The sequence below is a fragment of the Drosophila melanogaster genome, chromosome 3L, assembly GCF_000001215.4.
Source record: "Drosophila melanogaster chromosome 3L".
Taxonomy (NCBI): domain Eukaryota; kingdom Metazoa; phylum Arthropoda; class Insecta; order Diptera; family Drosophilidae; genus Drosophila; species Drosophila melanogaster.
In genome coordinates this window covers 4,173,840-4,200,821 of record NT_037436.4, presented here as the reverse complement: position 1 = coordinate 4,200,821, position 26,982 = coordinate 4,173,840, and the positions used below count along the sequence as shown (strand labels likewise).

Here is a 26,982-nt window from a genome sequence, read left to right as displayed (position 1 = left end):
TACCATGCGTTCAATAAAGTTCCTCCACTTTTTGCTGGTGCTGTACATTTGGAAATCATTGAAGAAGACGGGACCAGAGGAAGTTGACGGCAGATCAGGCAAAGTAGAATCCAAATTGAAGGCTACGCGACATTTTTCCAACAGAGCTTTCATCACAGGCATCAAGAATGAGTACTCCTCCGGATTGCCAACTAAAGAAGCAAATAGAAAATGTTTAGCATTGGAAAATTCATAATAATATTCTAGAACCCACCTTCAATGGCATTATCCAGAGCCCTGTTTATGCTATATAGAAGATACGACAGCTCCGCGGGATCTTCCGTAGAACGACTTTGGAGAATAGCATGCAGCTTGGCCGTTGCCATGGCAACAATACCGGGATTCGGGTGATGCGAACACTTGAGCAGAAGACCCAAGCACAGCCGAATCATATCGGACCAATCGTCGGAGGAGCCCTGTTGGAAGATCATCAGGGCGTCGAGCAATGCTAGCACACCATCCAAAAGTTTTGTCGAACACTTCTTAGACTCATCTTCGTTGGAGCCTAGAACCACCAATTCATAAACCATGCGCAGGATGTGTGATGCATTCTCCTGGTTGACTAGCGTTTGACTGCCGTGCTCGGATAGATCGAAAAGCGAGGCCTGTACGGCCATTTCCAAGATGCGTAGGCGCAGTGAGAGATGTGAAGTAATCAACTCGTTGTTCAGAGCCAGCAAATTAATGCAGCCCAGCACTTGGCCACGCTCTTGCCAACACTGCGGATGATCGTTGGGGATACCGCGCCAGAAAATGTTGAATAGTGTGTTTGAGACTAGATAAACCAACTGTTCCTCGGTGTCCACATCGCCATCGGCCACAAAGTCAAAGGCGGAGGTGCTCTGTAGAAAAAATTATAAATAAGGAAAAACATTTTCGATTCACTAAAGGGGCACTTACCTCTAAGGAGTCACTTTTCTTGGGAGGACCATGAGGCGACTGCGAGGATGTGTCGGAGCTTAAGGATTCTTCGCGCTGAATCGAAGGCGTCTGTGAACCATCAGCAGTGTCCGTCGAGCTACCTTGCGTCAGGGACTCAAAAGTGTCCTGCAGATCATGAGTGGTTTGTCGAATGACCGAAAACAGGCTGTTAGCATTTTCAACCACAGCTCCAGAGACAGATTCAGCCAATTCTGGAATTAAAATACATTAGAATATTTCACACTGGATTTAGGGGACAACTTACCTTTAATTTCACTCTCGATAACTGTGGCTGCCTCTGTAACACTAGCCTGGATTTCGTTGAGTATTAGGCCACTGTCGCTCAGCTCCTCTTGTTGCTGCTGCTGCAATTGGGCGAGGCCTATCTCCTGCTCCGAAAACGTAATGAGATCGGCCTGCGCTAGGAAGTTTGAGTTATCTTCCAACAGCACGTCGAGGTTAATACCAAAACTGCGACGCTTCTCCTCGTCTGGCGGAGAACTGGTTATTGGTTTGCGGATGAGCAGACGGGCAATGGACTCCTGCCAGCCCGTTTGCTTCGCCATCGCTACTGTGGATTGCTGCTTAACGAAGGTGGTTTGAAGCAGGCGTTTGGCGATCTCCAGTTTTACGGGCAGATCACAGCTGCTCACATGATAGACCAGAAATATGAGACCTGCATAGTCTGGCTGCAGTCCCAGCATTTCGTCAACCAAATGAAACAAGATAGTAGAGCTCAGGGACAACGGTGTAATGAAAGAGAAAAATCCTGGGAACATGCTCTGCTCCGTAGTCTGATCGTACAATCGAAGCACTTGCTTATACTTCTGATGCACACGCGATGTGGCCAATAGTCCGCTAATAAACTAAAGTTGAAATAGAAGTATGTTAGCCACATATACAGATGAATCAAATATTTAATTTTACCCTTATTGCAGCCTCCTGAATCTCATTACTGTAGCTCTTGTCCACGAAGAAGTTGTATAAAAGATTGGCGGACTGGGGCTCGTGCAGAAGTAGAACCATCTGATCCTTGCAGTTCTTGCCGCGCACATAGAAAGTCATCATTTCCAGGAACTCTACAAGTACGACATCCTGCCGTACAGAAGCCAGAAATGTAATCATTGAATTGACCTCCTTTATGTTAACATCTTTTTGTAAATAAAACTTGATGATCCCGAACAGCGTTGCTCGAATGGTTTTCGCATCATCATCGCTGATGCTGTCCGGTGTAGAGTAATATTGACGCACCACGTCCAGCACAAACTGGACGCCATACCGCTTGCGGAAGAACTTTCTGTCGTTCTTAATCATGGCACTCAGGTATTGGGCGTGTCCCAGGGTTATTTGAAACTGCAGACGCGACCAAATAGCAAAGTCGAAGACAATGTGAGCATACAAAGCGTCCAACAGCTGTCCACCTGCTTCCGCTTTATGTCCTTGCAGCGACTCCATTAGCAGGTGGGTGGCCATCAGGGCATTAACATCGAACAAAGACGGCGGACAGCGTTGGAGCATCGTGCCCACAATGGCCAGGCATTCACTACTTAGTAGTTGTTCTTGGTTTGTTTCGTGCTCATGTGTGAGGTAGCGCAGGAGGCACAGAAAACTGGCCAGCGGGTGTTGCAGCATTTTCCATTCGGTGTATGAGTTCGATGATAGCATCTCCCAGTCTGTGAACTCTTCAGCCGAGGGCGTCGGTGCACAGGACAAGGACTCCTCGCTCACACTGCCAATGGAGATGTCTGTCGTCTGATCCAATGTGATTAGCCTATGCAGCATGGGTAATATTGCACTGATACCTCCGATACTATTGATTGTCTCCTGGATCTTAACGATCTTGCAGTGCTGAGCATTAATCCTACCCGGATACTTTCCGCCTGGTATTAGGTCCTGGCAGGTTCCATGCCATATTGCTCCCGGAGCGTAACAGAACACAAAGCGAGAGTTGAGTTCCAAGAGGTCATTGTCCTGTGAGAAAATGGAACTGAAATTGGCGCCCGCGTCGAAAATTGTTTTCAAACTAGTAGTTGGATCCGCCAGTAGCACACCGCCCAGGTGTCCATTAAGACAAGTTTGCTCTCCAAACACTGTATCCTGCATTCCGATAGGAAAGTTCTTTACATTCGGATCAAATGCCGTCTGTGTGCGCATCGGTAAGGTAAAGTAGTTTGACACCTAAGAGGATAAACTAGGTGAGTAATAGAATATTAACACAAAATCTTGATTCTTACATTTGCAGATAGGGTCCGTTCAAGTAAGCTGGGGAGCATTCCTTTGTAGCCACTGGATCCGCTCTCCTGTGATGAAGACCTTGGCATATTACCAGTCTTGGCTACTTCACCTGGCTGTGGTGGAGCCACCACTGCGCCGATAGAGCAGACAGTGAATGGTTCATTAACTGCCTGAACCTTCAGGGTGGCACTCAGTTTCTGAACAAAATCCACATAGATGTTAATCTGACTATACGAAAATGGTCGTTTTGGGGGCGTTATGGCCACTGTAAGGTAATGCCACTGGCCATCCATAAGTGTTTTAGTCGCAGTAGAGGAAGTGAGGTATTCCCGCCGGGTCAGTGCAGCAACCACAACGTTTCCGTTTGGCTGCACAAAGACCTCGAAACCACTGCCACTTGCTGTCTGTAGTGTAAGCAGCATTCGGCGACTGTTTGACTGCTCCTTCAGCTGATTGAATCGGACCAGAATGTGAAAGATGAAGCCATATGAACCGGAGATAGTCCAGTTTCGAATATCGGGTACAAGAATACCATCCGTCGGTTGCTCAATGGAAAAGAACTCGGCGCAGGAATTGCTGCCTCTAAGGCTCTGCAAAGCAATTACAACAAGAGTCTGCAAGAAATTTAACTATTAACAAGAATACGATATCACAAGGGGATAGAATTTCACCTGCTGAAGCTGCTTGAACTGCGGAAACTTCGTGCCCTGCCGCAACAGTGAAAATATGCACTTGAGCTCCGCGGGTACAATACTGAGCTTGCTTAATTCCTCTATCAACTTAATGAGATTCTGAACACAGTTCTCGGCCAGAGATTCCGCCGTCAGGAGGCAACCACATACTGCTTTGATAATATGACTGCCACATGCCACAGTTTTTCTGTTAAATATTCAAAAGGCTGATGTATCCGTTGATTATATCAATCGAAGCTAATTTTCTTACGTTCTGTAGTTGTCGGTGCAGCCCTTGAGCACAAGACTGGTCACATGCAATTGTTCGCGCTCTTGGAGCGTTGGCACCCAATTGAGCAATCGAAGCATAACTTCGGGTAGCAGCAAAAAGTGCTCACTTTCATCGTAGCCAAGCATGAAACAAGTGTCCAGGAGTTCGACTGTTGGACTGCCATATTCCTGCAGGCTGGTAAAGAGCCTCTCGATGCGCTCACCCTGTCGCAACTGGGACGCGGATTGAGGGGAATGGCGCGCTAAAATAGCCAAAGCTTCCATGGTGCTGCACAGGGAACTCGAGTGGGAAATATGCCAGGGCTATAAAGTATAACAATGATTAGTACTGAATTTGTAAGAGATAAGAAAACATACTTTTATAAGCTTTGGCAGATTGGTAAGCAGTTCCAATAGATTGGAATCGGAAACGGCTTCACTAACACCTGCATCGCCTGTGACAAAGAATTTAACAGCCGCTACGGTGGAGGAGAGTGCAGCCATGTCGATAGCCACATCCTGGTCAGCATCGCTGGTTATATCGAAATTGGCATCCCCGCTATCGAAGTGCTTTGTGGCCAGGAGCTCTTGGAGAGCATCACAATACAGTTGAACTAACGTAACTAGGTCTATTTGGCGCTGTGCAACGAAGATGTGATTAGTTTGCTGTGGAAACGAAATGGCTGGCTACTCACTTCTTCCGGACTAGATTTCTGCAGCACAATGACCATCAGCGCATAGCATTGCAGGGCTACGCGGCGCAGATTATTGGCACTCTCCCATTGTCGCAGGATACTCATGGTAATGGACACCGTGGCGGGGCAAATGGCCTTCATACCATTGCGCTGATCAGACCAAATTCACCATTATAAGGGTTCAACGCAGGACATGGGACAGACAAGCAATGGCATGCATGAGCAACGGTTAGGGGACAACAATGATCGGGACAACAGATGGTTCCACCACTCACCAAGTTATCACAGTCTAGCAGCCCATCACCCGAGCAGGGGGCAAGTGAAGAAGTGGTTAGAGCGTTAGTATTTCTATTTGTCAGGGTCGAGGTCGAGTTTAGAGACTTCTGCACTTTCAGCTGCAGCTGGAGGAGATCCAGCCACACAACGATACACGAAATGAAACGAAATAGGACAAGGAAACAAAATGATAGAGCTCTAACGTACATTAATAGCGAAAGCAGTGAGCAGAAAGGTAAGCTGTCAGGAAGTGAGGTTAATAATTAAACGGTTTTTAAGAGAGAAAGGACTACACAGGAAGGGACTGGAGACGCTTTCTGGCGCTACCTGTGAGCCGCAAATCACAGCGCCCAGGATGTTTAGCAGGCTTTCGCCAATTTCCGCATATCGGATGAGCTTCTCCTCCTGAAAGCAATCTGCAAGGCAAAGCGAAATGTTAGTGGGCCAAACTGTTATGGGGCAGTGATGGGTCACTTAAACTTAAACTGGGATCAGACTCATCAGTAGTTAGTTACACTCCATCACTGCCTCTTTATCCTTTTTATCTTACCATAAATAAAGGGGACAATTTCCACATGAACCGAGTGGGGTTTATATGAAAGACGACTGTAGTCAGCTGACTGGCCTCGCACGAAGCTGCGCCACGTCAGATATGGATCATACATGACTTCCAGGAATGCCGAGAAACTGCTAAACAGGTGGCTTATTGCGGGCACGCTCTGCGGCAGCTCCATTTGCTGGAATTCATTGATAAGTTAATTGTGGTAAAACCCAGCAATATGTATAAGATATTTGCATACTTGTTTGAACACCCTGGAGAGTATGGCGATCAAATTCGGCTTGTATTCATACTTGATGATGGACAGTATGTTATCAAAGTGCCGGCACACGATCACCAGACAATCCACGAGTATGGCTACTTCTTCAATGGCCTGCTCCTCCAGTTTCCCTTCCGTTTCGCAAACATCTCTGGCTACAATGATGAATTTACCGATGGCGGGCAGGAGTTCATCCGGGAGGCGGCCCAAGTGGGGACCACTATCCGGCTGAACCTCGTGCCACATCGGGCAATTTTCCGCCTGAAAGTCTAGCTGCAGTTGGCTCCTCCAAATGGCCACGAAGCGGGCCACAAATTGCCGGAAGTGGGTTTCATCATTCTTAAAACGAAAAGAGCGAGGGAGAGGGAAGGATTTAGTTTGAGCCTCTCCGGGATTATATAATCATTACACTGTTTACATTACTTGAAGTGCTGTTTGCCTTTCAGTGACTAATGCTATAAACATTTGCGGCCTCCCCCGCAATTGGAGCAGCACCCCCCGCCACTCCTCCACCCAAAATCCGACTTCTTATCACTCGATTTTCTCTAATTGGAACCTTACCTTTGTCGTGTACTGCACCCACAGATTGTATATATCCTTCTTATTGTCCATCGTCGCGTTTTTTCCAGCAATTTTCTCAACTGAACGGCATTTGTTAATTGCTAGCCGAGTTTTTCCCCAAGGCGAATTATTTGTTTACAAAAAAAAATGTTGCCGACGATGTAGGTTGTTTTGTCCACAGCCCAGGTTTTGCTCTATTTCGGCGTTGTTTTCCGAGCTCCTCCTTGGGAGCGAACGTCTATATAGTCAGAGTGATAGCCTCTACAGAGGTTGCAAGCCGTGATTCAGATTTCAGCACATTTACAAGAACTTTTTGGCCAAATTTTCACACAGCTAGAGGCACAGGTGAAAACGGCAACAGCTGATTGCTTCTTCTTCCTGTCATTCACCATTGTTTGGCAGTGTTGTAAAATGCGCGGGTAACCAAAAATGTTGGCGCCAAATTTTGATCTCAAATATCATTAATGAAATTGAAGATCTTTGTTATTTATTTTGTATAGCTGCAAAAATTCATCCATAACACCAAAATAAAACAGCATGACAACTTAGGCTGCTAAATGCGTATTTATTTCGAGATTTTCATGTATTTGGTTTCAATTCTAGTAGCATTTTGTTATTTGTTTGTCTGTTTTACATGATATTAGCTAATAGTTGCGCTTCTGTTGCCATTGCTTGACCCTCGTTAACTATTTCCAACTGTCGTTAAAAACAAACGATTTCTGTGTAGTTCATTGCCGCCTATCATTGATACAATATGCGCAAAAGTGCAGTTTATTGATGCGGATGCGGATGCTGATGCAGATGCGGATGCTTCTATACGCATTCTATACGCAATTTCGTTTAGAAGTGACTTGGTTTGGTTTTCGGTTTTGTTTGTAATATAAAAAGGAAACGTTAGTTTATATTTAATTTCAGACCTAAATTATTAAGATTTAATGCAATATTTTATTTGTAAGTTTTTAATTGAATAGCTTGAACCATTTGTAGGACCTATAAATATTCACTATCCGTTAATAATCTTAATAAAATAAATATGTAGAAGAAAAATCTTATGCCTCCGTTTCAGTTAGTTAAAGCTGTGAGTTTTTATCCGCATTAATTTGAAGGATAACAATGTTAGTTAATTTACGTTAATTTAAGTTAATGTTAATTTAATTTAATTTAATTTACTTCAAATATAGGCATTCGACTTGCTTTCGTTTATCATTACGTTTAAATGAAATACACGATGCTTTCGTTTGTTGTTAAATTTAATTTCTGTTTTTCGGTTTTTACGCATTACGGTTTGCAGCACTTGAATGGGCATTACAATATTTAAAAAACCTCAGCGCCTCGATTTATCGATTTGTAAATAAGTTGCGCGCCTTGTTTTTCTTTTGCTTTTATTTGCTCTATTTGGAATTTGGGTTTTGGATTGTGGATGTTGGGCAATGGGTAGTGGGGTAGTGGAGTTGGTGGAGTTTATCTGTGTTTCTGCCTCGAGACGACGACGATTGTTGCGAATAGAAAAATAATTCAAGTAAATATTTGTATATGCGTGTATAAGTATTATAGTTTTTCCTCTAGGTATATGAATAGCACTCCATGCTCGAGTCCATGCGGCCTATGTTTTTATTGTATTTGTACCAATCGCCTAAGATCCTCCAGATATCAGATACTGTGCACATACTATAATGCCCGTGCATTGCAATTTTGAGTGGGTGTGGCAGTCCGGAGTTACTCCGGCTATCTAGCGTGCTTAATGTGGGTGAGTGTTTGTGTGAGTGTAGGTGTGAATCCGAGTAGCTAGTTCATAAGGTAAATATAATCTATCATAGTTCATTAGGTGCCGCTAACAGCTCTGAAGGTATTCAGGTTCGGTCGCATTCGCTGCGTTGTTGTCGATTGTTTCGGGTAGAAATACTTGGGGTGTATCGCGCTTTACGGTTGCCTCATGAGTTCTTTTTCGGGTTGGGTCTCCGCTCCGGTGATCTCCGCCTGCTCCGTGGTCCGTGGCTGACCGCTCGGCGGTCTACGAGTCCAGTAGCGGCTCATTTTCTGAATCGGAATCTAACATTTTCCAGACCATGCGCCTGACGTTTCAGACTGCCGCTGTCGGCCCAGGAGGAGTTGAGATACTCGTCGTCATCGTCTTGCTCAAGTTTCTGCAAAAAAATAAAGATACATTTGAGTTTTAAAGTTAACGTCATGGTTAAATCCAAATAAAAGTTATTTCACAGGATTTATGATTTGGCCATTTTGCGCATAAATGTATGCCACAAAATAACACAAAAGAACTTTTTACGTATACGTAATATTTCTTTTCTAAGCAAACGCCTATTGTCAAATACTTTTACAGAACCCCTTCCGTAAGTCTGACCCAATGTATGCAATGATTCATATGACCTCATATATTATTCAACCCCACTCCATTCCTTTCAATGATTACCCCATGTATATCCTGTCTTACCCTTGCACTGAGTTGGACGTGGAGATAGCTCCGTTCTCCAGCGAATCCCTCGATAGCTCGTCGGCCATCTGGACTTTCAGCTGGTGACCGAACGAGTTGATCTCCGAGTTGGGCGTCATCTGCGAGCCCGCCGGACTCTGCGCGATGTACGGACCCGGCGTGGTGACGGAGCCACCCTGCGATATGGAGGCGGTCATGCCGGGACCGCCGTTGGGCAGGACACCCTCCAGACAACTGTCGTTGGTGGTTGAGTCCATGTTAATGATTTGGCTACCGGCCACATTGTCCGCCAGGACTGCACCATCGCTGTCGTCCACGGCATCGATATCATCGATGTCCATGTCTTCGGCGTTCTTGTCCAACGGCGCCGTCTCCTCATCCTCGTTGTATATCTTGAAGTAGGCATACGTCAGATAAATCACCGAGATGATGAACGAGGGTATTGGAATGGCCATCGAGTAGACCAAGTTTAGGGTGTTCTGCCAGTAGTCCAGGTCGCTGATGACCAGACTTGGGTCCACCTTGGAGTAGTAGCAGGGGAACTTCATGCCGATCTTGGTGTACCTCTTTAGCCAGATGGTACAGTTGAGCATTGGCGGGTAGCCACAGCCCTTTACATTCGGAAAGAGCCTGGCTCCCACATAGTAGTACATGGAGCGGTTCCCCATCAGGCCCTCGTTCAGCTCGGAGATCTCGTCGAACGGCCTCCGCTCGTCCGAAATGAGGGTACCCGAAGCGCTCAGACCGCGCGTATCCTCCGAATCCTCAATGAGGTAGCCATTGGAGCCGTCGGCATCCCCAAAATTGAGCTGTTCCATCCGGCCGGCGCCTAAGTCGATGTCCAAGCCGGTGCCACCACCCAGATTATCGTACTCGTAGTCGCTCCTCAGAGCTCTCTCATAGCGATCCGTTCGCTTGACGGGCGGCAGGATGCGCTCCGCCTCCTTGAGATTGATGTGGTACTCCGTGAAGTTGAACTCATCGGTGAAGTTATATAGATTGAGACGGTAGTTCACCCGAATCTGGGTGCACGTATAGATGTCCTTGGTGCAGCCCTCGCGGCAGGACGACCACGAACAGTTCTTGGCCCCGTAGTAGATCTCCGTGTCGTACGTTTCGCAGAGCGCCGGAACCTCCTCGAACTGCATGAAGATCGTGGTGAAGGCGGGCTCGATGACGAAGGGCACCAGGAAGAGGAAGGCGAACAGGCTGAAGGTGCCCAGCAGGATGAAGAAGGCGGTGGTGTAGAAGAGCAGCTTCTCCTTGCCGGTGCGTTTGTCCTGCTCGTCTCCCATGTTTTAGCTCGATTTTGGTCGGGTTTGAGGTCTACTATATATTATGGTATTATTTAATTTTATTAATATTATTAGTTTTTAGGCGCAGGTCTGGCGGTGGCGGCGGCGGAGCAGAGCGGCGATAAGTGCGATAACTTAGCTTACAATTGCGGCGATTACTGATCGATAACGATAACTAATAGCTAGATTACGATTACGGTGCAAGTTATATCACAGGGAGAGTTCGATTTCTCGTTTCGTTTGCTTTTGCTGTTGCTTCTGCTTTTGCTTCTTTCGCTTTGGTTGCCTGGCTGTCCGGTGTCCCGTTATCTCGCACATAGCTGACCTTTGCAGGGAGGGTCCTGCATCTTTGTGCTCCAGTTCAACGGCATCGCTTCACTCGATTAGGCTAAATACTCCACGGAGTCCGAGTGCGAGTCCCACGTATCCCGCATTCTTAATCCCCTCCAGCTTCCTCCGCCTCCTGGCAGTGTGGTGGCAACAATCGTGAACCTTTGCTAATTGCTTTATTCGTCCCAATGGAGATGTTTCGTCAACATCAGCACGTTGCAGTCGTCTTGCTTTTGCCTGATTTAGCTGCTTCTTGATTATTTTATGACTGCGGCAAAGCACTGGATGTTCGTGCGTGTGTGTCGTGTGTGGCCTGTGTGTCCTGTATGCTTGGTGTGCCTGTGTATGTGTTTGGCCTGCCAATGGCCAGTTTTGAGGTCTCTCTCTTACTCTCTGTTTTTCTTCACTTTACATTTACATTCTTTCGAAATGTGTGTAGAAAAACGAATGCTGGACGGACAGTTTTGTTTGTCTTTTTCACTTTTTTGCTTTGGTTGGCTATTCCTAGCACTCTTCCTCTCTCTCCAGCATGCTCTTTCCTTCTCTTCTTCTCCTTTCTATCCTTGCCACGTGCAGTTCACAAAGGCTGTAAGAGAGTGTGAGTGCGTTTTAAAATACCGTTAGGCCGCGCTTTGCCGTTAATTCGTGTATATTTTTAAAGCACACAAAGGTGACGACGGCTATATTTATGTAACCCCGAGTGTTACGAAACGGAAACACGCGGCACGGCACCAATGAGCTCAACTCGCACTCGTCGTGTTTAAATAATAAAACTCCTTCGATGCATTTGCGGGGTAACGAGGGGGTCAGAGGGGCGGAAGGGGAATGGGGGAGACAGAGTGGAGCCACATGTAATTTTCAATTCATTTGGCACGCTTTCACTCACACACATACCAACTCACACGAACTGGAAACAGACTGTGCACATGCAAGTAGGCTCTCCCCCTCCCACTTACCCACACACACACACATTGACACACAGAGTCTTAGGAAGGGGAGGGGGGCTGTAAAAGAGAAAGAGAGGGGCAGAGTGCCAGCTCCAATCGAAATTATGCGGCAAAGGACCTCCCAAAGGAGTGAGTGAGTGGGCAAGAGCAGAGCCAACTTCTTGTGCCTAGCACGAAACGATTTTTTAGGAGGCACCATATAAAAAGATTTATAAGAACCACCTTGCTGGGAACCTGCCCCCACCTTCTCTTGGAGATCAATTAAATGTAGTTGAGTTACAATTTTCAGGTATTTCGGTTGGGGCCTCTCCACTTCTAAGCCTCCCTCCCCCCACACCTCTTTCCAGTTCTTGTGACGTAGAGTTGCGTGCTCCCGTTTGTGAGCTGGTATGTGTTTGTAAGTGTCCGAGTTGCGCTTGTGTGTGTTTACTCAAGGTTCAGGTTACGCGGTGAACACGATGACAACGGAACGAGGATTACGCATTTTCAATCACAAATCACCAGCACACATTTGCTGTTCTTTGGGCTACCACTGTTTACCATGGAACAATGGTGACCTGATTGCGCACGGGGTCAAAAGTTGCTAACGCTGAACAATTGTCACATTCACGCTCCACATTTTCTTTCGTGGCATTTTCGGTTCCTCTTGCCTTTCTTTAGTGGCAACAATACAGAGACAGACAAACCAACGACAACTACGACGGCGAACGACAACGACGACGGCGACAACCAAAAAAGGAGCACGGCGACAACACGACGGCTGAACTCTTCAGCGAAAGGACTGCCTGCCACTGGCAACGCTGCAGCGGAATTAAGGGCCCACGTCTAAGTGGAGCTTCGGAGCGGAGCTTTCTCCTGCACTGCCAACAAGCTCCAGTCCAGCGTTGCCCATTTGGCTAATAACTTGCTAGATAACTAGCTTTGATAACGGTTAGCTTTCACGTTTAAAAGGACAATTCTTATTGCATACGGAAAAGGAGTAAGGTTAATTTTCTACAACTCCGTAAGAAATGGCCAAAAATCATGAAAAAAATGAAAATAGTATAAACCGTAAATGAACATTTGGCAATAAGTGCTTAAGAACTTTTAGCTAAAATAATAACTTTTGTTGGACTTTTCACTTCTCAGCATCACTGGCTAAAGCTCTCTCTCCCTTCCTTTCTCCAGCTGGGAGCAACAGCGGCCAGCGATGACGTAAAGCCAGTCGGCGCAGGCGCCCGGCGATCCCCGCCAGAAAGAGAGGGCTCCGATGGGCGAAAGCTGAGCCACTCAGAAGTGGCATAAACAGCAGGGAAACGTAACGAGTTCTCCTGTTTGGAATTTTCTCGGCTCGCCCAGCCACGGGGAAATGGTGGAAAAGTGCAGAAACGCAGCAATTGTGGCACTTGCTTAGCTAAGGATCAAAAAGAAGGTCCAATAAACCGTAGAGTTCCGTCAAAGAGTGAGCCATGTGCGGGTTATGAAACGATTTTGATGGCACACTGTGTGCAACTGTGACTGTGACTGCGATTGCTGCAAGTGTATTGGTGTGGTTAACCAGCCCCCACGACCACCAACCCCTTTCCCCACGTGTGTGCGTGCCCCAGTAGCAGGAACGTAAATAAACCTCAACACTCGGAGCTAAAACATCCTTAATTTACATGTGAGTACTGACCGAGAAATTCAAAATGGTAATCGAATGTAGGATCCTTCGATGACCCTCAAAATCATTGCCTACTTATAAGCGCACTTTCCATTGATTGGCATGCAACTAGAATTTCTCCCTGCGGCCATTGATTATTCCATTTGGTCCGTGATAAAACCAAAGCGGAGCATGTTCAGTGGTTTTGTTAGTAGAAGAGCCATTGCAGCCAATCTTGTGATACTATGTAACCACCATGCCACGAATCCTATATGTGTAATTCAATCCAATCCCCCAAACACTTATGAAATGCGTCATTCTTAGATCCCGTCATTCACTATTAGCCATAAATATTTAATAGGCTTGTGGTGGAATCACCAAACCTAGGTATGGATTTACCTAGATATAGATTTATGGTAAATTAAATCTAAAAACAACTAGATATAGTCGTGAATATTAGAAAAGGTCAGCCCATAACCATTACATATTTTAAAAATAGCTAGACAATTACATTTTTTTTAAATAGACGGATATATAGATATCCTTAGATAAGCGTTGAGACTTAAAAAATGTATAATTAAAGTGGATTTATAAAATTTACCTAAGCCCTGTAATTTTATTAAATAGCGAAAATTATTTAAATTATTTTGAAATGATTTTTCTATGTATTTCTATGATTTATGTCAAATTCGAGATCCATTAAAAACAGTTTGTTAACAATAATTAATTCAAGTAATAAAATTAAGCCGCGAAACCAACTGTTGACCAGTGTTGAAAGTGATTCAGTGTGTTAGTGTTGGGCAACAGGCGCCGTGTGAGGATTTTGGTGAGACGCGTTAGTAGATTTCCGCCAACACAGATGATTGATTAAAAAAGAATTTAATTTGACGTAAATAAAGGAAAGTGGAGAAAATAAGCAACAATCATGGAAGTTTTCCTAACAATCGTCTTCTTCACCATCTTCTGGGCGGCGGTGGCCAAGTACGGACCCATTCTGTTCACCAAGCAACCGCACGATGACCTGGTGCGCTGCATTTTCCTTCTGACCGCCGTCGTCTGCTGGCTTTTCTGGCTGTGCTGCTATTTGGCGCAACTGAATCCACTGCTGGGGCCGAAACTCAATGGAAACACCATTCGGATCATTGCCTCGTCCTGGGGAAATCCCATCAAGGAGGGATAAGGAAAGCCCACATAGGAATCTCCCACCTAGCTAATCTTTGGCGGTTGCTTCTTCCGCGTATTTCCGGATCTTAAGCCACATCACACACAGTCGGTGAAACCACGGAAGCAGTGGCTTCGCCAAACCCTTTTTGTACTTCAATACTGGCAGCAAGTGGACAAGGTTGGGCTACGGCTATCCAAGCCCCAGATACGCCCCACTATTTCCAAACTAACCACATTAACCTCTGGACGTAAACTTTCACTGTACATTTTGTTGTTGCTTATAGCTCAATATCTCTGATCACCATATTCTTTATGTTTACTGCAAAACATAAGCCATGTATTCCACCCAAAAATCCAATTATTGCAATTTAATTCTCAACAAACTTGCCACATGAGCGATTTTTGTAGTCAGATTATTATTTACCTATTTTTCCGTAGTGTAGATAATTTACTAATCAGTCATTGTATTTGTGATTTAGCTATTGGCAAATATAGAACAATTTTTTCGTATTATTTTCCTATTCGTGTTTATTTATTATTAGTTTTTAGTATTTACATTGAAAACCAAAAATGTCTAGCAATGTATATTTATAAGTTTACGCCCCATTTAGCTTTTCCCGAAATCTATAGTTCATATATTAGCTTAAATATTATGTTTCTCTTAATTTATATTTGTTTTTCAGAATTCTTTTTTCCCATTATATAGTTTAGTTTGTTTAGTATGAAAATGTTTCATTTCGGAAGTGCAATTTATGTTATTTTTAGAACAATGCATCCGAATAGGGTTATTGTATTTTCGCCTTAATGTGGAAGGGGGCGTGCCCGGTGGTTGACCATAACTGGAGCAAAAACACAAAGTCCCCGCACATGGCGCACTCGGTGCACTTGCACTCTTGGCCATGTGGAGGCCGACTTAATCAATGGAAACGCTGGCAGGGAATGGGAATGGCCCGAGCGGAGCCAACTTGGCGGTTGTGGGCAGGGAAACGAGAGAGCGGGGTATTCGAGGAGCAGCAGGGGAGCGGGGTGTCCTGCTCTTTTCAGCAATATGTGAATGCGGAACTATTGATTTTGCAATAAAAGTGCGCGCGCAGAGCCGAGATTTATGCCAAAAGCGGAGAGTAGCGAATTCCACGAGACCCGCCACGATGTGTGCCATGTTGTCGGCGGTCAGTGAGGAGAAGCCGGAGAGCTGGAGCACTACTAGAGAGCTGTGAAATCCGGAGACCCAGAGCCGAGCCGAATGCAGTCGCCAGTGCGGAGCAGAAAGCCTTGGGTCACGAGCCACCAGCTGCCAGTAACTCGAAGGGAAAAAATAATTACCACAGAACAGCACTGCTCGAGAATTAAGAAATAATTGTACATAAATTATAAATCCCAATAATAGCCAGATAATTGTAAAAAGAAGCGGAATTCCTGGAACTGTGTGAATTCTATCTCCAAATCGACAGGAAAATCAACTGGCACGTGATGCAACCAACGCGTATGGATGGGCCCAGTGATTAAAGTGAATTTCTGTGGGGTCAGCTAGCCAAAAATCGATAGGTTTGTGGCCTATCCAAGGAACGTGTCCTCCAGCTGGAAACGTGCGCAGCCTGCAGAGTAACCAGTTTTCCCTTTTTTTGTGGACCCATTGAAAAGTCGGTGGAAAATCTCAACCTACGCAGGGTTATATAACCGCACAACATACAAAACCGCCCACGCAGCTTTGCAGCTAAATCGATAGACTAAAAACCGACATGACGAGCTTCTAATTGGATTGGATTGCACGCGAGGGATTAACCAGCACAGGGATTAACCAGAGGAGGCACCAGTGACCACCACCCACTTGCTACTTGGAATTACAGGGTAGTCGCGCGTTAAAAAATGGGCAAGAAAAAGGTGCCCGTTGAGGACCTGGTGGTTCCACCGCAGGACACGCGAATATGCGGCACCATATGCATCTGCCAGATGACCCTGGTGCTCAGCTCGGTGGCTCTCGTCTACCTCACGGTGGCCATATATATGCCCTCAACCAGGGCCTTCAAAAGTGGCATCGATCCCACGCCGGTGATGTGCACCACCACGCGGGCGGTGAACAAGGACAACTGCGAGTGGGGCAGTTGTGGCGAGTGGTGTCTGAGCAAGACTTCCGGAGCCTGCATCCAGATCTATGTGAATCTGCGCAGCAATGGCAGCAATCTCATATTCCAGAACTGCACCAACTCGGCCAATAAAACGTGCTACGGGATCGACCAGGATCGCGCGGACAAGGCCAGGTGCATCAATGATGAGTGCAAGAATCTCACGGGCACCTTCAATTGCACCGCTGGCCAGTGTCTGAACATCACGGATGCCTTCGAGTGCATCTTCCACAACAGTGATGCACCAGTCAAGTGTTCCGGCAGGCGGGGAAAGATCAACTGCATGGACATCAGCGGGCTGTACTCCTGCAGTCGAGGAACGTGCCGGAAGATCCGTACTCCCTATAACTGTGACCGAAGGTGCGTGGACATCCCAACACGGAACAAGAACGTGGTGGTCCTCAGCGGGGACAAGGTCTACCTGTCGCAGTGCCAGAATGCCATCAATGCCGAAACTCTGGAGGAGGTGTGGAACGAGTCAAGCGAAAATGTAGCAATGACATCGTGTTACTTCATCAGGCACACCTCGGACCAGGTGGATGCGGTGGACTGCATCAATGGCTCCACGCTGGAGACCAATATGCTCAGCGATCTGACCAACTTCACATATCTGAGCCACCTGCACGTGTCGGTGGCCACTCCAGTGCCGGAAATAGCACCACCCGATGTGGACCTCACCATTTCCAACGAGTCCAAGCTGATGATCAATCTGGAGGGGTGTGTGAACACTCTGATGGACGAGTGCAAGGAGTTCCTCAAGGACTTCGGACGCGATGGCAGCGACCACAATGCCCGGGCCCGCTTCCCGTGCTTCTATTCGCCCGGAAAGAAGGACGTGGTGGTGGCCCGATTCGACCTGGAGGTCACCTATCGCCAGTTTGTGTTCGCCTCGGTAGTGCCATCGGTTCTGTTCGTGGTCTCGTGTTCCATCCTGATCATGTGCCAGACCACCGTCTACGTGGGCGACGATGCCAAGATGCGCTTCAAAGGATGTGTGGACACGGAGACGGTCCTGAATAAGAACAACGTGGGCGCACCCACCAACGGCGACATGGGCGGGGGCGGCGGCGATGAGGTTATGGCCCTATGAGATCCGTCACGTAAGCTCTATATTTCGCTACTCTAATATCTGGACATCGTGTCTCTATAATGAATTCTCTCTGATGACTTGCAGTCTTCGCGGTAGCCCACATGTGAGAGGTCTACCAGGTGTTCTAGGTCTCTATTTTCAATATTCCTTGTTTCGAATTCCAAAGAAAGTAGAAAAGTCTAGATTTATTCCACCTTATAAGATATCATTAGATACTAGAACCGAAGGGATATTAGTCAGGTGTTATACTCCCACGACATGTTCTTAAAAATTGCAACAAAAATAATGACTATACCCATCCTAACTCCTTTTTAGAAGAGCAATTAGTATAGTTATATTCAAAGAATCCATATTATTGAAATTCTGAAACTTAGGTAGTTCCCTAATTTGCCCTTATTATCTTTAATTCATTTTACTAACATGTCGTACACTACACCTTTCAGGCATTCCTCTGCTCCAGGAAGACAGCCCGACACACCAGACGGGAGTCTTCGCTTTGCAATAATTGGAGTTGGGCACCAGCTGAAGTCAGGAACACAATCGAGCAACTTGAAATTCTTTGTAATCCTTCCATCGAACTTTTGACACTCCGACACCTCAACACACAGAAAGACACAGAGACACGGACCACACCTCAGAGGCTTTTGCAAGGACACTACTGAGCTAACCAGGACAAACTGAATCTCACAGACCGACACCAAAATCCGGTATCCCATGCGAGGCGCTTGACATTCTCAAGATAACGACGATCGGCAGATCTGAAGACAATATTAGTATATTTTTCGACTGTTTTAGGTTCAGGATTAATTTGAGTTTTGGTTTTTTGGAATTGGGCCAGAGGCTGCAGGACTTGTAGGATAGCAGGAGATTTAGGAGCGAGGTTATATTTAAAGTGATTGCAATTATGGAACTTAGTTTTATCTAGGGGATAAACGCACACACGCACACCCACATGCACGGCACACACAGACACACGCACACACACAGAGATACACCCACGACAACACACACCACACACCAGAATCGGCTGAAGATATAGAAGATATATAGAACAAGGTTCAGTCGCCGGGAGAGAGGGCAGAGAAATTCAAAAATGGCTTAGAGTGAGGGATGCGTGATCAAAAATCTAAAGAAAAATCTCGAAACGACAACTAGTCGATAAAGTCAAAGCAAAATAAGTTAACCCCACAAGGCTAACATAAAAACATAATAAGCATTAATTTAGATAACAAAGCAAAAACCAAAAACAAAAAAAAAACAAAAAACTATTCAATATACAAAGAATACAAAATAAGAAATACATTTTCCATTTCGGCTAAAAAAAATAAGGCAGATGGGCAGGAGGAGATCAGAAGATTAGAAGATTAGGCTAAGGGAGATCTTAATTGTTGTAGAAGCGCGAATGTTAGCGGTGTTCATTTTAAAGGCTTTTACCGATCCAACTACAAACTAAGCACCCCACACGTACCCACACCCACACCCGAAACAAAACTAAGAGAACCGTATTTCTCCGCCATGAAGAAGAGCTCCACGCTGACCACGACCACGTCGATGCCGGCGAGTCCGACGCTCTCGGCACAGACGCTCTCCGCCAGCAAGATCAGCCTGAACAGCAGCCGTTGCGGCTCGGCGGGATCGGGATGCGGATCCGCATCCGGTTCGATGCGCTCCGCCTGCCAATCACCGGTGCGGCCGGGGAGCGGATGCGTGGACGCCATCAAGGCCAAGCGCGAGGAGATCGAGATGGACACGCTGCTCGAGAAGGCAAAGTTCTATACCTCCGTGTGCCTTGGTAAGATTACGAATGGCTGTTGCTAATTGACTTCTTGAATATCCTATCTAACTCACATTCTTCAAAATCACCAGGTACGACTGCCATTTTGTCGGTGTTCACATTCCTCTTCCTGATACCCTTCGTCGTGGATCCCGCCATCTCAACGATCATAGCCGACTATGATCCAGTGCCGGTGACCTGCATCGTCATCGACCATATCTACGCGGAGGGCATCAAGAATTGCAGCTGGAGCTCCTGCCGCGAGGGCTGCACATCATCACTCACCAAGTGGGTATCGATATGCCTGATTATATCTACATACTAACTCCTCTTATGTCCAGGTGCCATCAGTTGTTTGTCAACTATACGCGCATCCCGTTCAGCGAATGGGAGCGCAATCCTCGGGACCTAGACACGGTCAACTGGGATGTGAGCTACACCAAGTTTCTGATCAACTCAGAGGGTTGTGGCTATCCGCCCACGACCAATTGCAGTATATTTGCCAGGCAATATGGGTGAGTTCGCATATGAATAGTAGCCATGACAACGAGAGTCCTAACCCTAATCCTTGCCAGGTTTTCACACATCGGAGAGCCCTTCCCCTGCTTCTACAGCAGGGCGTATCCGGAGGTGGTCATCGGTCGGTACTCGTGGGAGAACAATCTGTACCACCTAATCCTTTCGCTGATCATACCGAACGTGCTCTTTGCCATCTCGATCGGGGTGCTCAGCTATTGGTACTGCCCCTGCTGCGAGAAGGCGTGCAACAAATCCTCGCGGGTCTACGCCGAGAAGTTCCCGACCAAGGAAGAGTGAGTGCTATTCCGTACCAGCTGTCCCGCATCTTGTTCTCATTCATTGCGAAAAGTTTGGCAAATTTGAATTCCCCGTATTCGTATTCGTATCTGTATATTGTAGTAGACACTCACTCAGATCCATGGACCATGTACTCATTGTGCCTTGTATGAAGATATTGTCGAGAACCAAAAAAAAATTCCGTTTTGTCATGCTGTATCCTCCTCCTATGATTGTAACGTCTTCATTTTGTTAATTGTTAAGAAATTGGCCAGATCCATAAGTCGAACCATGAATGTAACTCTTAGTTTTCCAGTTTATTTACTTCCCAAAAGCCTTTGTATTCTATTAGCTTTTGTTATCTTCTCTTTACTACTCTATATTACTTTCAGGATCGTTAACTGCATGAAATGTAACACGGAAAAGTCGTTGTCCTTGAATGTATTTTGAATATGAACTAAAGCGCGAGTGCCCGACCTTTGATCCCCAGAAATGTATTGTGATAGGTTAAGTGCGATGGTATTTGCTATAATCCCTGGATCCCTCGATCCAGATATCTTGCACATATTGTGTGGCACCCAGTCCTAGCTAGTCCACTGAAAAAAAAAAAACACCCGCATCTATTTGAAGCCCAATACAAATTGTTACTCTGAAGTGTCCTTAGCAATTACTGCCTTTCTTAATATTTCCAATAGTAGTCTTGTTTTCTTTATCGCACAAAAACAAAACACCATTCGAAAGGAATTTTAAACACACGATCACTCAAAAAAAAAAGAAGATATACAATCAAAAATCACAAGAAATATACTCAAAATATTAAAGGTCTAGGCTCAAGCAATACAGATAAAAACAAAAGGTTTCTTTCAGGCTAAAACAAAATTTAGTTAACACTCGGGATCGCAGCATTTCCCTTTTTTCTATAATCAATAATGATATAATAACATATCGAATACCCTCAAGTTTTAACGATCTTATATTAGAATGCCTTTAGAAAATGTTTTGCATGCTTTTCTTTTGATCTTTAATGAATGTTTGTTAATTTCGAAACTAGCTAGAATGGCATGATCCGTTTATCCCAATCTATTTAGCATAATATATATACCGCTTATATCTGACTAGCATTGATTAAGAAATCTGTTCCAATCGCATTCCAATTCTAGCAAACTTCTGTGTCACAGTGACGAAGATGATGATATGGAATACTAGCAAAAATAATATTAGTTAACGCCCTTAACAAATAGCAAATTCAACTTTGTAGTCTGTACCACACATAGCTTACCTAGATATATATATATATATACAAGCATATAGAATTCCATTTGCCATCACATCGGACGATATATACATATATATATAAATCAAGCGGAGCATCGCCGAAGGAGTCACTTTTTCTCAGCCAATTTATTAAACATTTGTGCGCTCAAGAGATTTGTTAACATACACTTTGCCATCATATTGTTATGCTAGTTATATGGAAATTTGGTTGCTTCAATGGCTTTTTTGGAGGCGGCAGCGATGCTCCAATCTCGACTTCGATTTTCACAGAGATAATACCAATACCAATTAATGAGTCGCTTGTTTTCAACAAATTGTGATAGTAGTCATAAAAATATTAAGTAAATTCGTAAAACTAACTAAAACGGAAGCGAAAACCAAAGAAACCAATCAAACAAACAATTGTATAGAACCGAATCCGCTCCAGGCCGCTCCAAAACACGGCGAAGATTCATAAAAACGGGGCGGTACGAACTCCAAAACGAAATAAACCCAGAAAGATAGATTAACCACAAAATACCAGATACAATCCATTGGGGATAAGCAGCGGAACCAAATTATTCACTCACACACGCTCACATTGGGACACTCTCAACATTTTTGAAATAGTTTTAACGATCTTATGTAAAAACCAACATCTAAACGGATTATAACAGTATATATATAAACTTATATATATATATAGATATATACGTATACATATAGCTTAGCAGAACCGATATAACGCACGTTGCTTATGAGAATTTTTTAAATCATACAAACCAAACCGAAGAACAAACCAATTTGAATGCAAAACGATTAAAATTTTTTACTTAACGTGTCTTTATCAATAAACAAATTAAACCAGCTAACGGCCTATTTAATAAACAATTCAAAAATGAAAGAAACCAAAACAAATGTGGAGAAATGCTAAACAAAACCCAAAGCTGTTTTCATTTACGAAATTTGGGGAGAGAGTAGCGCAAAACGAGGACAAATGAGGTGGAGGGCATCCTCTCCAGGCGCAGGCGTGCTTCCCAGGATCCGGAACCGTTTGTTGAGCTGGCTCCATCCCTGTCCCGGTTTTTTTCCATTTCACTCAAGGGCTTGTTTTGGCCTGGGCCCCACCACTTTCGCTTTCGCTTTCGAAAAAGTAAAAGTGCGCAGTGTCCTTTGGCAGTCCTGGCTATCCACACTCCTTCCGCTCCGGGATTCAGTCAGGACTCTGTTGCCGTCGGGAGTGGACGTGCGAAAATCGGCCAAATAGGCGACTTCAAGCCATCAGAACGCATCCATCAAACATTTATTGCGTTTATGCGATGCACTTTTCACGCACTGCGTTTCATGAAAAGTGTCAACACGCGTGTGCATAAACGAAAACAAACGTTCCAATGAAATGCGTGAAAGGGTGAGTCGCAACCCTGGAAGCTCCGAGTGATTTAGGTGGCAACTCCGTCCGCAAATGAAGAACAAATTGAACAAGTCGTTAACTGGTTGAATCTCGCCTTGTCGGCGTTTGAACATAAGACGTCCCAGATTCCCACCTGACATTCCACATATCGCTAACCCACCCCACACGTCCGAGTAATTTTAAATTCCAATGAGCCAAGCTAAATAAAATAGAACGGCACAAGCCACAAACACACCCACCACCACCCCAAACAAACCACCCACCCACCCGAGCAACCACCACCCACCAAACCCAAAAGGAATCACCTTGAGAACGGCGTAGGGTGACAATACATAGGTGGAGCAGGGCCGGAAGTGGGCCACCAAATCAACAAGTCGTAAATTAGCCGAGCACTAGGTACTACTGAACCCACACCCAGGAACCACTACCAGGTGGATAAATGGGGCGGCGCAAGGACAAACCGCGGGTGATTCCCGAACAGGATGCGCGCATCTGTCGCGCCATCTGCCTGTGCCAGCTGACCATGGTGCTGTCCTGCGTGTCCATCGTCTACCTAAGCGTGGCCATCTACTCGCCCTCCCTAAAGTGGGTACCTACTTTATAGCCCCCCTCTAAAACCCATAACCCACTCATAACTTGGTATTGTTTCTAGGGCCTTCAAGTCCGGCTTCGAGCTGGATCCCGTCATGTGCCAGACGGTGGATCGCCAGATGCCCAACAACTGCCCCTGGGCATCCTGCGGCGAGTGGTGCCTGACCAAGACCAGTGGCTTTTGCCCCCAGATCCACTCAATAGTGCGTCGCAACGGCACCGATATCCAGCTGAACAACTGCACCAGAGTCACCAACACATCGTGCGCCATGGTAAGTTTATAGCATTTCCCTTAGGTGAAAGGTTCCTAAGCAACAACTGGTTAACTTTTGTGACCAACTGTAGCACTGCCTTAAACTGAGCAAACTAGTAGAAGACGTCATCGTCTTGGGCATCCTGCTATAGGAAAAGTTCTGCCATGACTCATTCTTTGCTTTTGGTGGAAAGACGATGAAGCGTGTCAAGTATTTGCCCCTCCATTTTAATAGCCACTTGGCGCCACGAGAGTTTAACGATCAACAAATGACCATTATCCTTCTTTTGTTCTCTCCCCACAGATTGACCTGAGTCGGCTGAACAAGTTCAATTGCAACAACGGCACCGCCTGCAACAATATCAGAGGCGTCTTCAACTGCTCCAATGGTAAGTTCCATACTGGAGACCCCCTATGTGAATTTTCAATTACTGATTGCTTTTCACCTTGCAGGACACTGCAAGAATATGTCGGAGTTCTTCTTGTGTCACCACAAAGCCGATGGACTTACGGTCAATTCGCAGAAGGATAACACCAAGCTGAATGGATTCTTCGAGTGTCACGGGGTGCACTGCACCAAGATCAAGAAGCCCTTCAGCTGCGATCGCTACTGTTCCAAGATAACAACTACCAATGTGAACACCCTTATTATGCACGTAAGCTGGAAATAAGGATAAAAATAACTATATAAAATGGAAGTAAAATCCATAATACTTTTAGGAGGATAATCTTATTGCCGCCGATTGTGAGAACGCAGTGGCTTTCAACCAAGCCCGAGGATCCGAGCACGGTGTGCGTATCGAACCCTTTGAGTTTTGGAAAGAGGATGATGGCAACCTGCTGACCAACTGCGCCACAGTCACAAGAGAGTCGGACAATCGCATCACGTAAGTCTAAAAGCATCGAAAAAGATTTTGCCTACAATCTGTTATTCCAAAAGTGCCACGGACTGCATAAATGGAACCCTCCTGGAACATGACACCTTGCCCGCTCCCTTCATGAACTTCACCCAGTTTTGGGCCATCTATGAGAACAGCACCAGGTCGGTGGATCCCGAGCAGAGGTACCTGCCCAACCAGGCCAACCTGACCATCTACAGCTGGAAGAAACTGTTCATCAACCTGGAGGGCTGCGTGAACACACTGCGTGGGGAGTGCAAGGACTTTGTGGCTCGCTATGGCAACGATGGCGATAACAACACCGCCCAGTCACGCTACCAGTGCTACTATAACAAGGTTTGTGGGGGATTAAACTCCATTTGAATTCCAGTTCTGGTATCAGTTTACCTGACGTTTCTATTACCTCTCACAGGACTCGAATGTGGAGTTTGTGGTTGCACGCTACGATTTGGACAAGGTTTACAGGGAGCTTCTAGTCTCGCTGATTGTGCCCATTGTGCTCTTTGTGATCTCATCTATATCGTTATGTATCATCACCAAATCCGTCAAGGTGGGTGGCTTACTTCGAGAAGAAATCAGATGAATTGATCTTACTATATAATACTTCTATCTTTTTTTCAGGTGGGTGACGATGCCAAGATGCGCTGTGTTTGTGCCGGCGATGATTCAGATAATGATGGCCCCTTTGGCCCAGGACTAGCAAACAAGCAGCAGGATCAGATGTACGATACAGACGACGATGTAGTTGACCTGGAGCACCAAGCGGTGGATGGTCAAGAACTATCGGACCACGGACTTCCGCTGGACAACCAAGAGCTAATCGGTAGCACCAAGTCGTTGATACCAATCAGTCCCGTCGGAGAATCCGGAACTAGTGATCAAATCTTTGACCAGGATCAGGAGAAAGCAACTACGTGCGATGTTCCCGAGAAACCACTAGTCATACTATAAGCGGATTAACCGCATCGAAAGAAGGATACAAAACAGCACCAAACTTTAAGGACCTGTGCATTGTACAAGGGGAACTGAATTTAAATTCTAATCAGCGCATTTATACAACGTTTACAACAACTAACAGATTAATGAAACGGATCTTTACTTTGCTTGGTTGAAAAATGATAATCACACATATATAAATACTGGACATATAGCTCCCAGATGAACAACGATGGGATGGCCGAGCTTTATATACCCGATCCCCACTCTAACCGTTGCAGCAGATGGGCCTTAGACATAGTTGCATTTATATAGAGTATATAGCATAAACCAACTGACATCTGCTGAACGAAACCAAAGAAGAAAACACCAGGACAGACCAAGGATATAGGCATCCGACTCGCCTTAACTCTCGACTTTGTAGCTATGCAATATTCAGCGATTTCTTAAACTAGTTTAACCGGTGGAGCAATAGTACCTACTTATATCTGATATACTTATACTCGAATTATAGCAAATAAAACACCATTTGGAATTCTCTCTACAAAGCAAAGGTCCTACCTTGAGTTCCTCCTGGCGGCGATAGGCCTCGGCCATCATCTGGCGACGCAAGGGATCGGAGATCACGGCTTCGCGTCCCGGTGGTCCTTCACCAATTTGATTTAGCTTCACGACCACCTGGTTAAGTATTAGGATGGGTTATGAAGGAAATATATTTAGGATATCAAAGGGACAGTTACCTTGGTTTTGTCGTTGTGACCCAAATAGTCGCTCATTAGCTTCCCCATCAGCATCTGGTGTCCTGCAAACCAGAACTGAGCCTTGGACGGTTCGATGACCTCCTTGGAGGCCTGGGTGCCAGTCAGATCCTCGGTATTGGTGAACTCCATGCGTATGGAGTCGTGGGGCGGCAATTGCATGGGATATACAATAGTGACACCACCACGCAGGAGGTTCAACGCCTCCTCAACGATCTTTGGGGTCAAGGTCTTTGAGGATTTAGCTAAGCGCTAGAGGGAATGTTGGTAACCATTTAGCAAAAACAGTTCTAGGGATAAACTTCGAGGAGACATTACCCGATCCACCATAGCCTTGGCGTCGTTCATGGCACCTGCCAGGACCTTTTGCATCGCCTCAGTTGGCTGCTGTCCGTTACGGCGAAGGAGCGGATCCTTGTTGATAGTGAAACCACCAGACGGGATGCACTTATCCGCCCAGACATCCTTAAGCTTGAGCTCTTCCCTCTGTTCCTCGTTGAGGCCAATCATTTCAGGCGGCACCATGGTGCCATGTTCGGCCAGCTCCTCAATCTCCATGCAGACACGCTGAATCTTCAGTTGACCATTGTGCAGAGCCACAAGCTCGCGAAGCACAGTATCAGTCTTCTCCTTAACGCTTGTCTCATAGAGGAAGATAAGCTCGTCTCCGCGTTTCACCTGAAGAAGCACCATTTCGCACAGAAAATATAGTCACAAGAGCAATCAAGTGTCGATCGACTGGATAGCAATTTGCTAATGTCACAAAAGCCGACAGCTGGAATGGCAAACAACTCGGTTGCTAGGAC

General features: G+C 45.7%; 7 protein-coding genes across 12 annotated transcripts in view; 4 read left to right on the top strand and 3 right to left on the bottom strand.

The window, feature by feature from the left end:
• The window catches only part of CG43367 (uncharacterized protein), a 30,011-nt gene extending 23,182 nt beyond the window's left edge, over positions 1-6,829 (bottom strand). The window contains exons 1-15 of one of the 4 annotated variants that reach the window (NM_001202119.2): positions 6,487-6,829; positions 5,908-6,264; positions 5,658-5,844; positions 5,435-5,523; positions 5,107-5,232; positions 4,832-4,981; positions 4,515-4,775; positions 4,138-4,460; positions 3,867-4,074; positions 3,195-3,809; positions 1,888-3,138; positions 1,226-1,826; positions 940-1,172; positions 254-881; positions 4-191 (exon numbers count right to left, since the gene is read on the bottom strand). In NM_001202119.2, the coding sequence (NP_001189048.2) occupies positions 4-191; positions 254-881; positions 940-1,172; positions 1,226-1,826; positions 1,888-3,138; positions 3,195-3,809; positions 3,867-4,074; positions 4,138-4,460; positions 4,515-4,775; positions 4,832-4,981; positions 5,107-5,232; positions 5,435-5,523; positions 5,658-5,844; positions 5,908-6,264; positions 6,487-6,537 (5,268 nt within the window). In that variant the 5' untranslated portion in view covers positions 6,538-6,829. Of the gene's footprint in view, positions 1-3; positions 192-253; positions 882-939; positions 1,173-1,225; positions 1,827-1,887; positions 3,139-3,194; positions 3,810-3,866; positions 4,075-4,137; positions 4,461-4,514; positions 4,776-4,831; positions 4,982-5,106; positions 5,524-5,657; positions 5,845-5,907; positions 6,265-6,486 lie in introns of those variants that run through there. The other 3 variants (NM_001259684.1, NM_139612.3, NM_001259685.1) reach the window with 3 other exon arrangements.
• A 204-nt stretch (positions 6,830-7,033) lies between these two features.
• Positions 7,034-12,323, bottom strand: tipE (temperature-induced paralytic E). 2 transcript variants are annotated; one of them, NM_168067.2, is made up of 3 exons: positions 12,194-12,323; positions 8,936-11,146; positions 7,034-8,630 (listed from the first exon to the last, which is right to left on the bottom strand). In NM_168067.2, exons 2-3 carry the CDS (start codon positions 10,228-10,230, stop codon positions 8,567-8,569), a joined length of 1,359 nt encoding a protein of 452 aa, NP_728952.1. In that variant the 5' UTR covers positions 10,231-11,146; positions 12,194-12,323; the 3' UTR covers positions 7,034-8,566. The 2 variants fall into 2 exon arrangements, with proteins under 2 accessions (NP_728952.1, NP_523920.1); NM_079196.3 differs by having other exon boundaries at positions 7,722-8,630; positions 12,048-12,323.
• CG18675 (uncharacterized protein) lies at positions 7,854-26,938 on the bottom strand. Its single transcript, NM_144077.3, has 4 exons — positions 26,495-26,938; positions 26,159-26,428; positions 25,980-26,096; positions 7,854-8,630 (listed from the first exon to the last, which is right to left on the bottom strand). Exons 1-4 carry the CDS (start codon positions 26,867-26,869, stop codon positions 8,517-8,519), a joined length of 876 nt encoding a protein of 291 aa, NP_652334.2. The 5' UTR covers positions 26,870-26,938; the 3' UTR covers positions 7,854-8,516.
• Teh2 (tipE homolog 2) lies at positions 12,799-21,842 on the top strand. Of its 2 annotated transcripts, NM_001169874.3 has the most exons (6): positions 12,799-13,149; positions 17,949-19,297; positions 19,372-19,567; positions 19,621-19,794; positions 19,855-20,091; positions 20,467-20,838. In NM_001169874.3, exons 2-6 carry the CDS (start codon positions 19,021-19,023, stop codon positions 20,522-20,524), a joined length of 942 nt encoding a protein of 313 aa, NP_001163345.1. In that variant the 5' UTR covers positions 12,799-13,149; positions 17,949-19,020; the 3' UTR covers positions 20,525-20,838. The 2 variants fall into 2 exon arrangements, with proteins under 2 accessions (NP_001163345.1, NP_647867.1); NM_139610.4 differs by lacking the exons at positions 12,799-13,149; positions 20,467-20,838 and adding an exon at positions 21,235-21,842 and having other exon boundaries at positions 18,986-19,297.
• Positions 13,957-14,804, top strand: VhaM9.7-c (Vacuolar H[+] ATPase M9.7 subunit c). The gene has a single exon (NM_139611.3). It carries the CDS (start codon positions 14,054-14,056, stop codon positions 14,306-14,308), a length of 255 nt encoding a protein of 84 aa, NP_647868.1. The 5' UTR covers positions 13,957-14,053; the 3' UTR covers positions 14,309-14,804.
• Positions 16,159-18,177, top strand: Teh3 (tipE homolog 3; the record flags this gene model as incomplete). Its single annotated transcript, NM_144078.2, has 2 exons — positions 16,159-17,515; positions 17,949-18,177. One exon carries the CDS (start codon positions 16,159-16,161, stop codon positions 17,503-17,505), a length of 1,347 nt encoding a protein of 448 aa, NP_652335.1. The 3' UTR covers positions 17,506-17,515; positions 17,949-18,177.
• Positions 22,552-25,963, top strand: Teh4 (tipE homolog 4). The gene is made up of 8 exons (NM_139609.2): positions 22,552-23,324; positions 23,392-23,602; positions 23,888-23,972; positions 24,037-24,239; positions 24,304-24,470; positions 24,524-24,818; positions 24,895-25,032; positions 25,104-25,963. The coding sequence occupies exons 1-8, from the start codon at positions 23,179-23,181 to the stop codon at positions 25,431-25,433; spliced, it is 1,575 nt and encodes a 524-aa protein (NP_647866.2). The 5' UTR covers positions 22,552-23,178; the 3' UTR covers positions 25,434-25,963.
• Positions 26,939-26,982: the final 44 nt, after the last annotated feature.

Excerpts from the sequence above, each read along its gene's own strand:
- tipE (NM_168067.2), bottom strand. The coding sequence starts at position 10,230 with ATGGGAGACGAGCAGGACAAACGCACCGGCAAGGAGAAGCTGCTCTTC. Across the intron at positions 8,631-8,935 it reads ACGTCCAACTCAGTGCAAGG|AAACTTGAGCAAGACGATGA; the intron begins GTAAGACAGGAT and ends ATTTTTTTGCAG.
- VhaM9.7-c (NM_139611.3), top strand. The coding sequence starts at position 14,054 with ATGGAAGTTTTCCTAACAATCGTCTTCTTCACCATCTTCTGGGCGGCG.
- Teh2 (NM_001169874.3), top strand. The coding sequence starts at position 19,021 with ATGAAGAAGAGCTCCACGCTGACCACGACCACGTCGATGCCGGCGAGT. Across the intron at positions 19,795-19,854 it reads ATATTTGCCAGGCAATATGG|GTTTTCACACATCGGAGAGC; the intron begins GTGAGTTCGCAT and ends AATCCTTGCCAG. Across the intron at positions 20,092-20,466 it reads AAGTTCCCGACCAAGGAAGA|GATCGTTAACTGCATGAAAT; the intron begins GTGAGTGCTATT and ends TATTACTTTCAG.
- Teh4 (NM_139609.2), top strand. The coding sequence starts at position 23,179 with ATGGGGCGGCGCAAGGACAAACCGCGGGTGATTCCCGAACAGGATGCG. Across the intron at positions 24,240-24,303 it reads TGAACACCCTTATTATGCAC|GAGGATAATCTTATTGCCGC; the intron begins GTAAGCTGGAAA and ends TAATACTTTTAG. Across the intron at positions 24,819-24,894 it reads ACCAGTGCTACTATAACAAG|GACTCGAATGTGGAGTTTGT; the intron begins GTTTGTGGGGGA and ends TACCTCTCACAG.
- CG18675 (NM_144077.3), bottom strand. The coding sequence starts at position 26,869 with ATGGTGCTTCTTCAGGTGAAACGCGGAGACGAGCTTATCTTCCTCTAT. Across the intron at positions 26,429-26,494 it reads CCAAGGCTATGGTGGATCGG|CGCTTAGCTAAATCCTCAAA; the intron begins GTAATGTCTCCT and ends CATTCCCTCTAG. Across the intron at positions 26,097-26,158 it reads GTCACAACGACAAAACCAAG|GTGGTCGTGAAGCTAAATCA; the intron begins GTAACTGTCCCT and ends ATACTTAACCAG.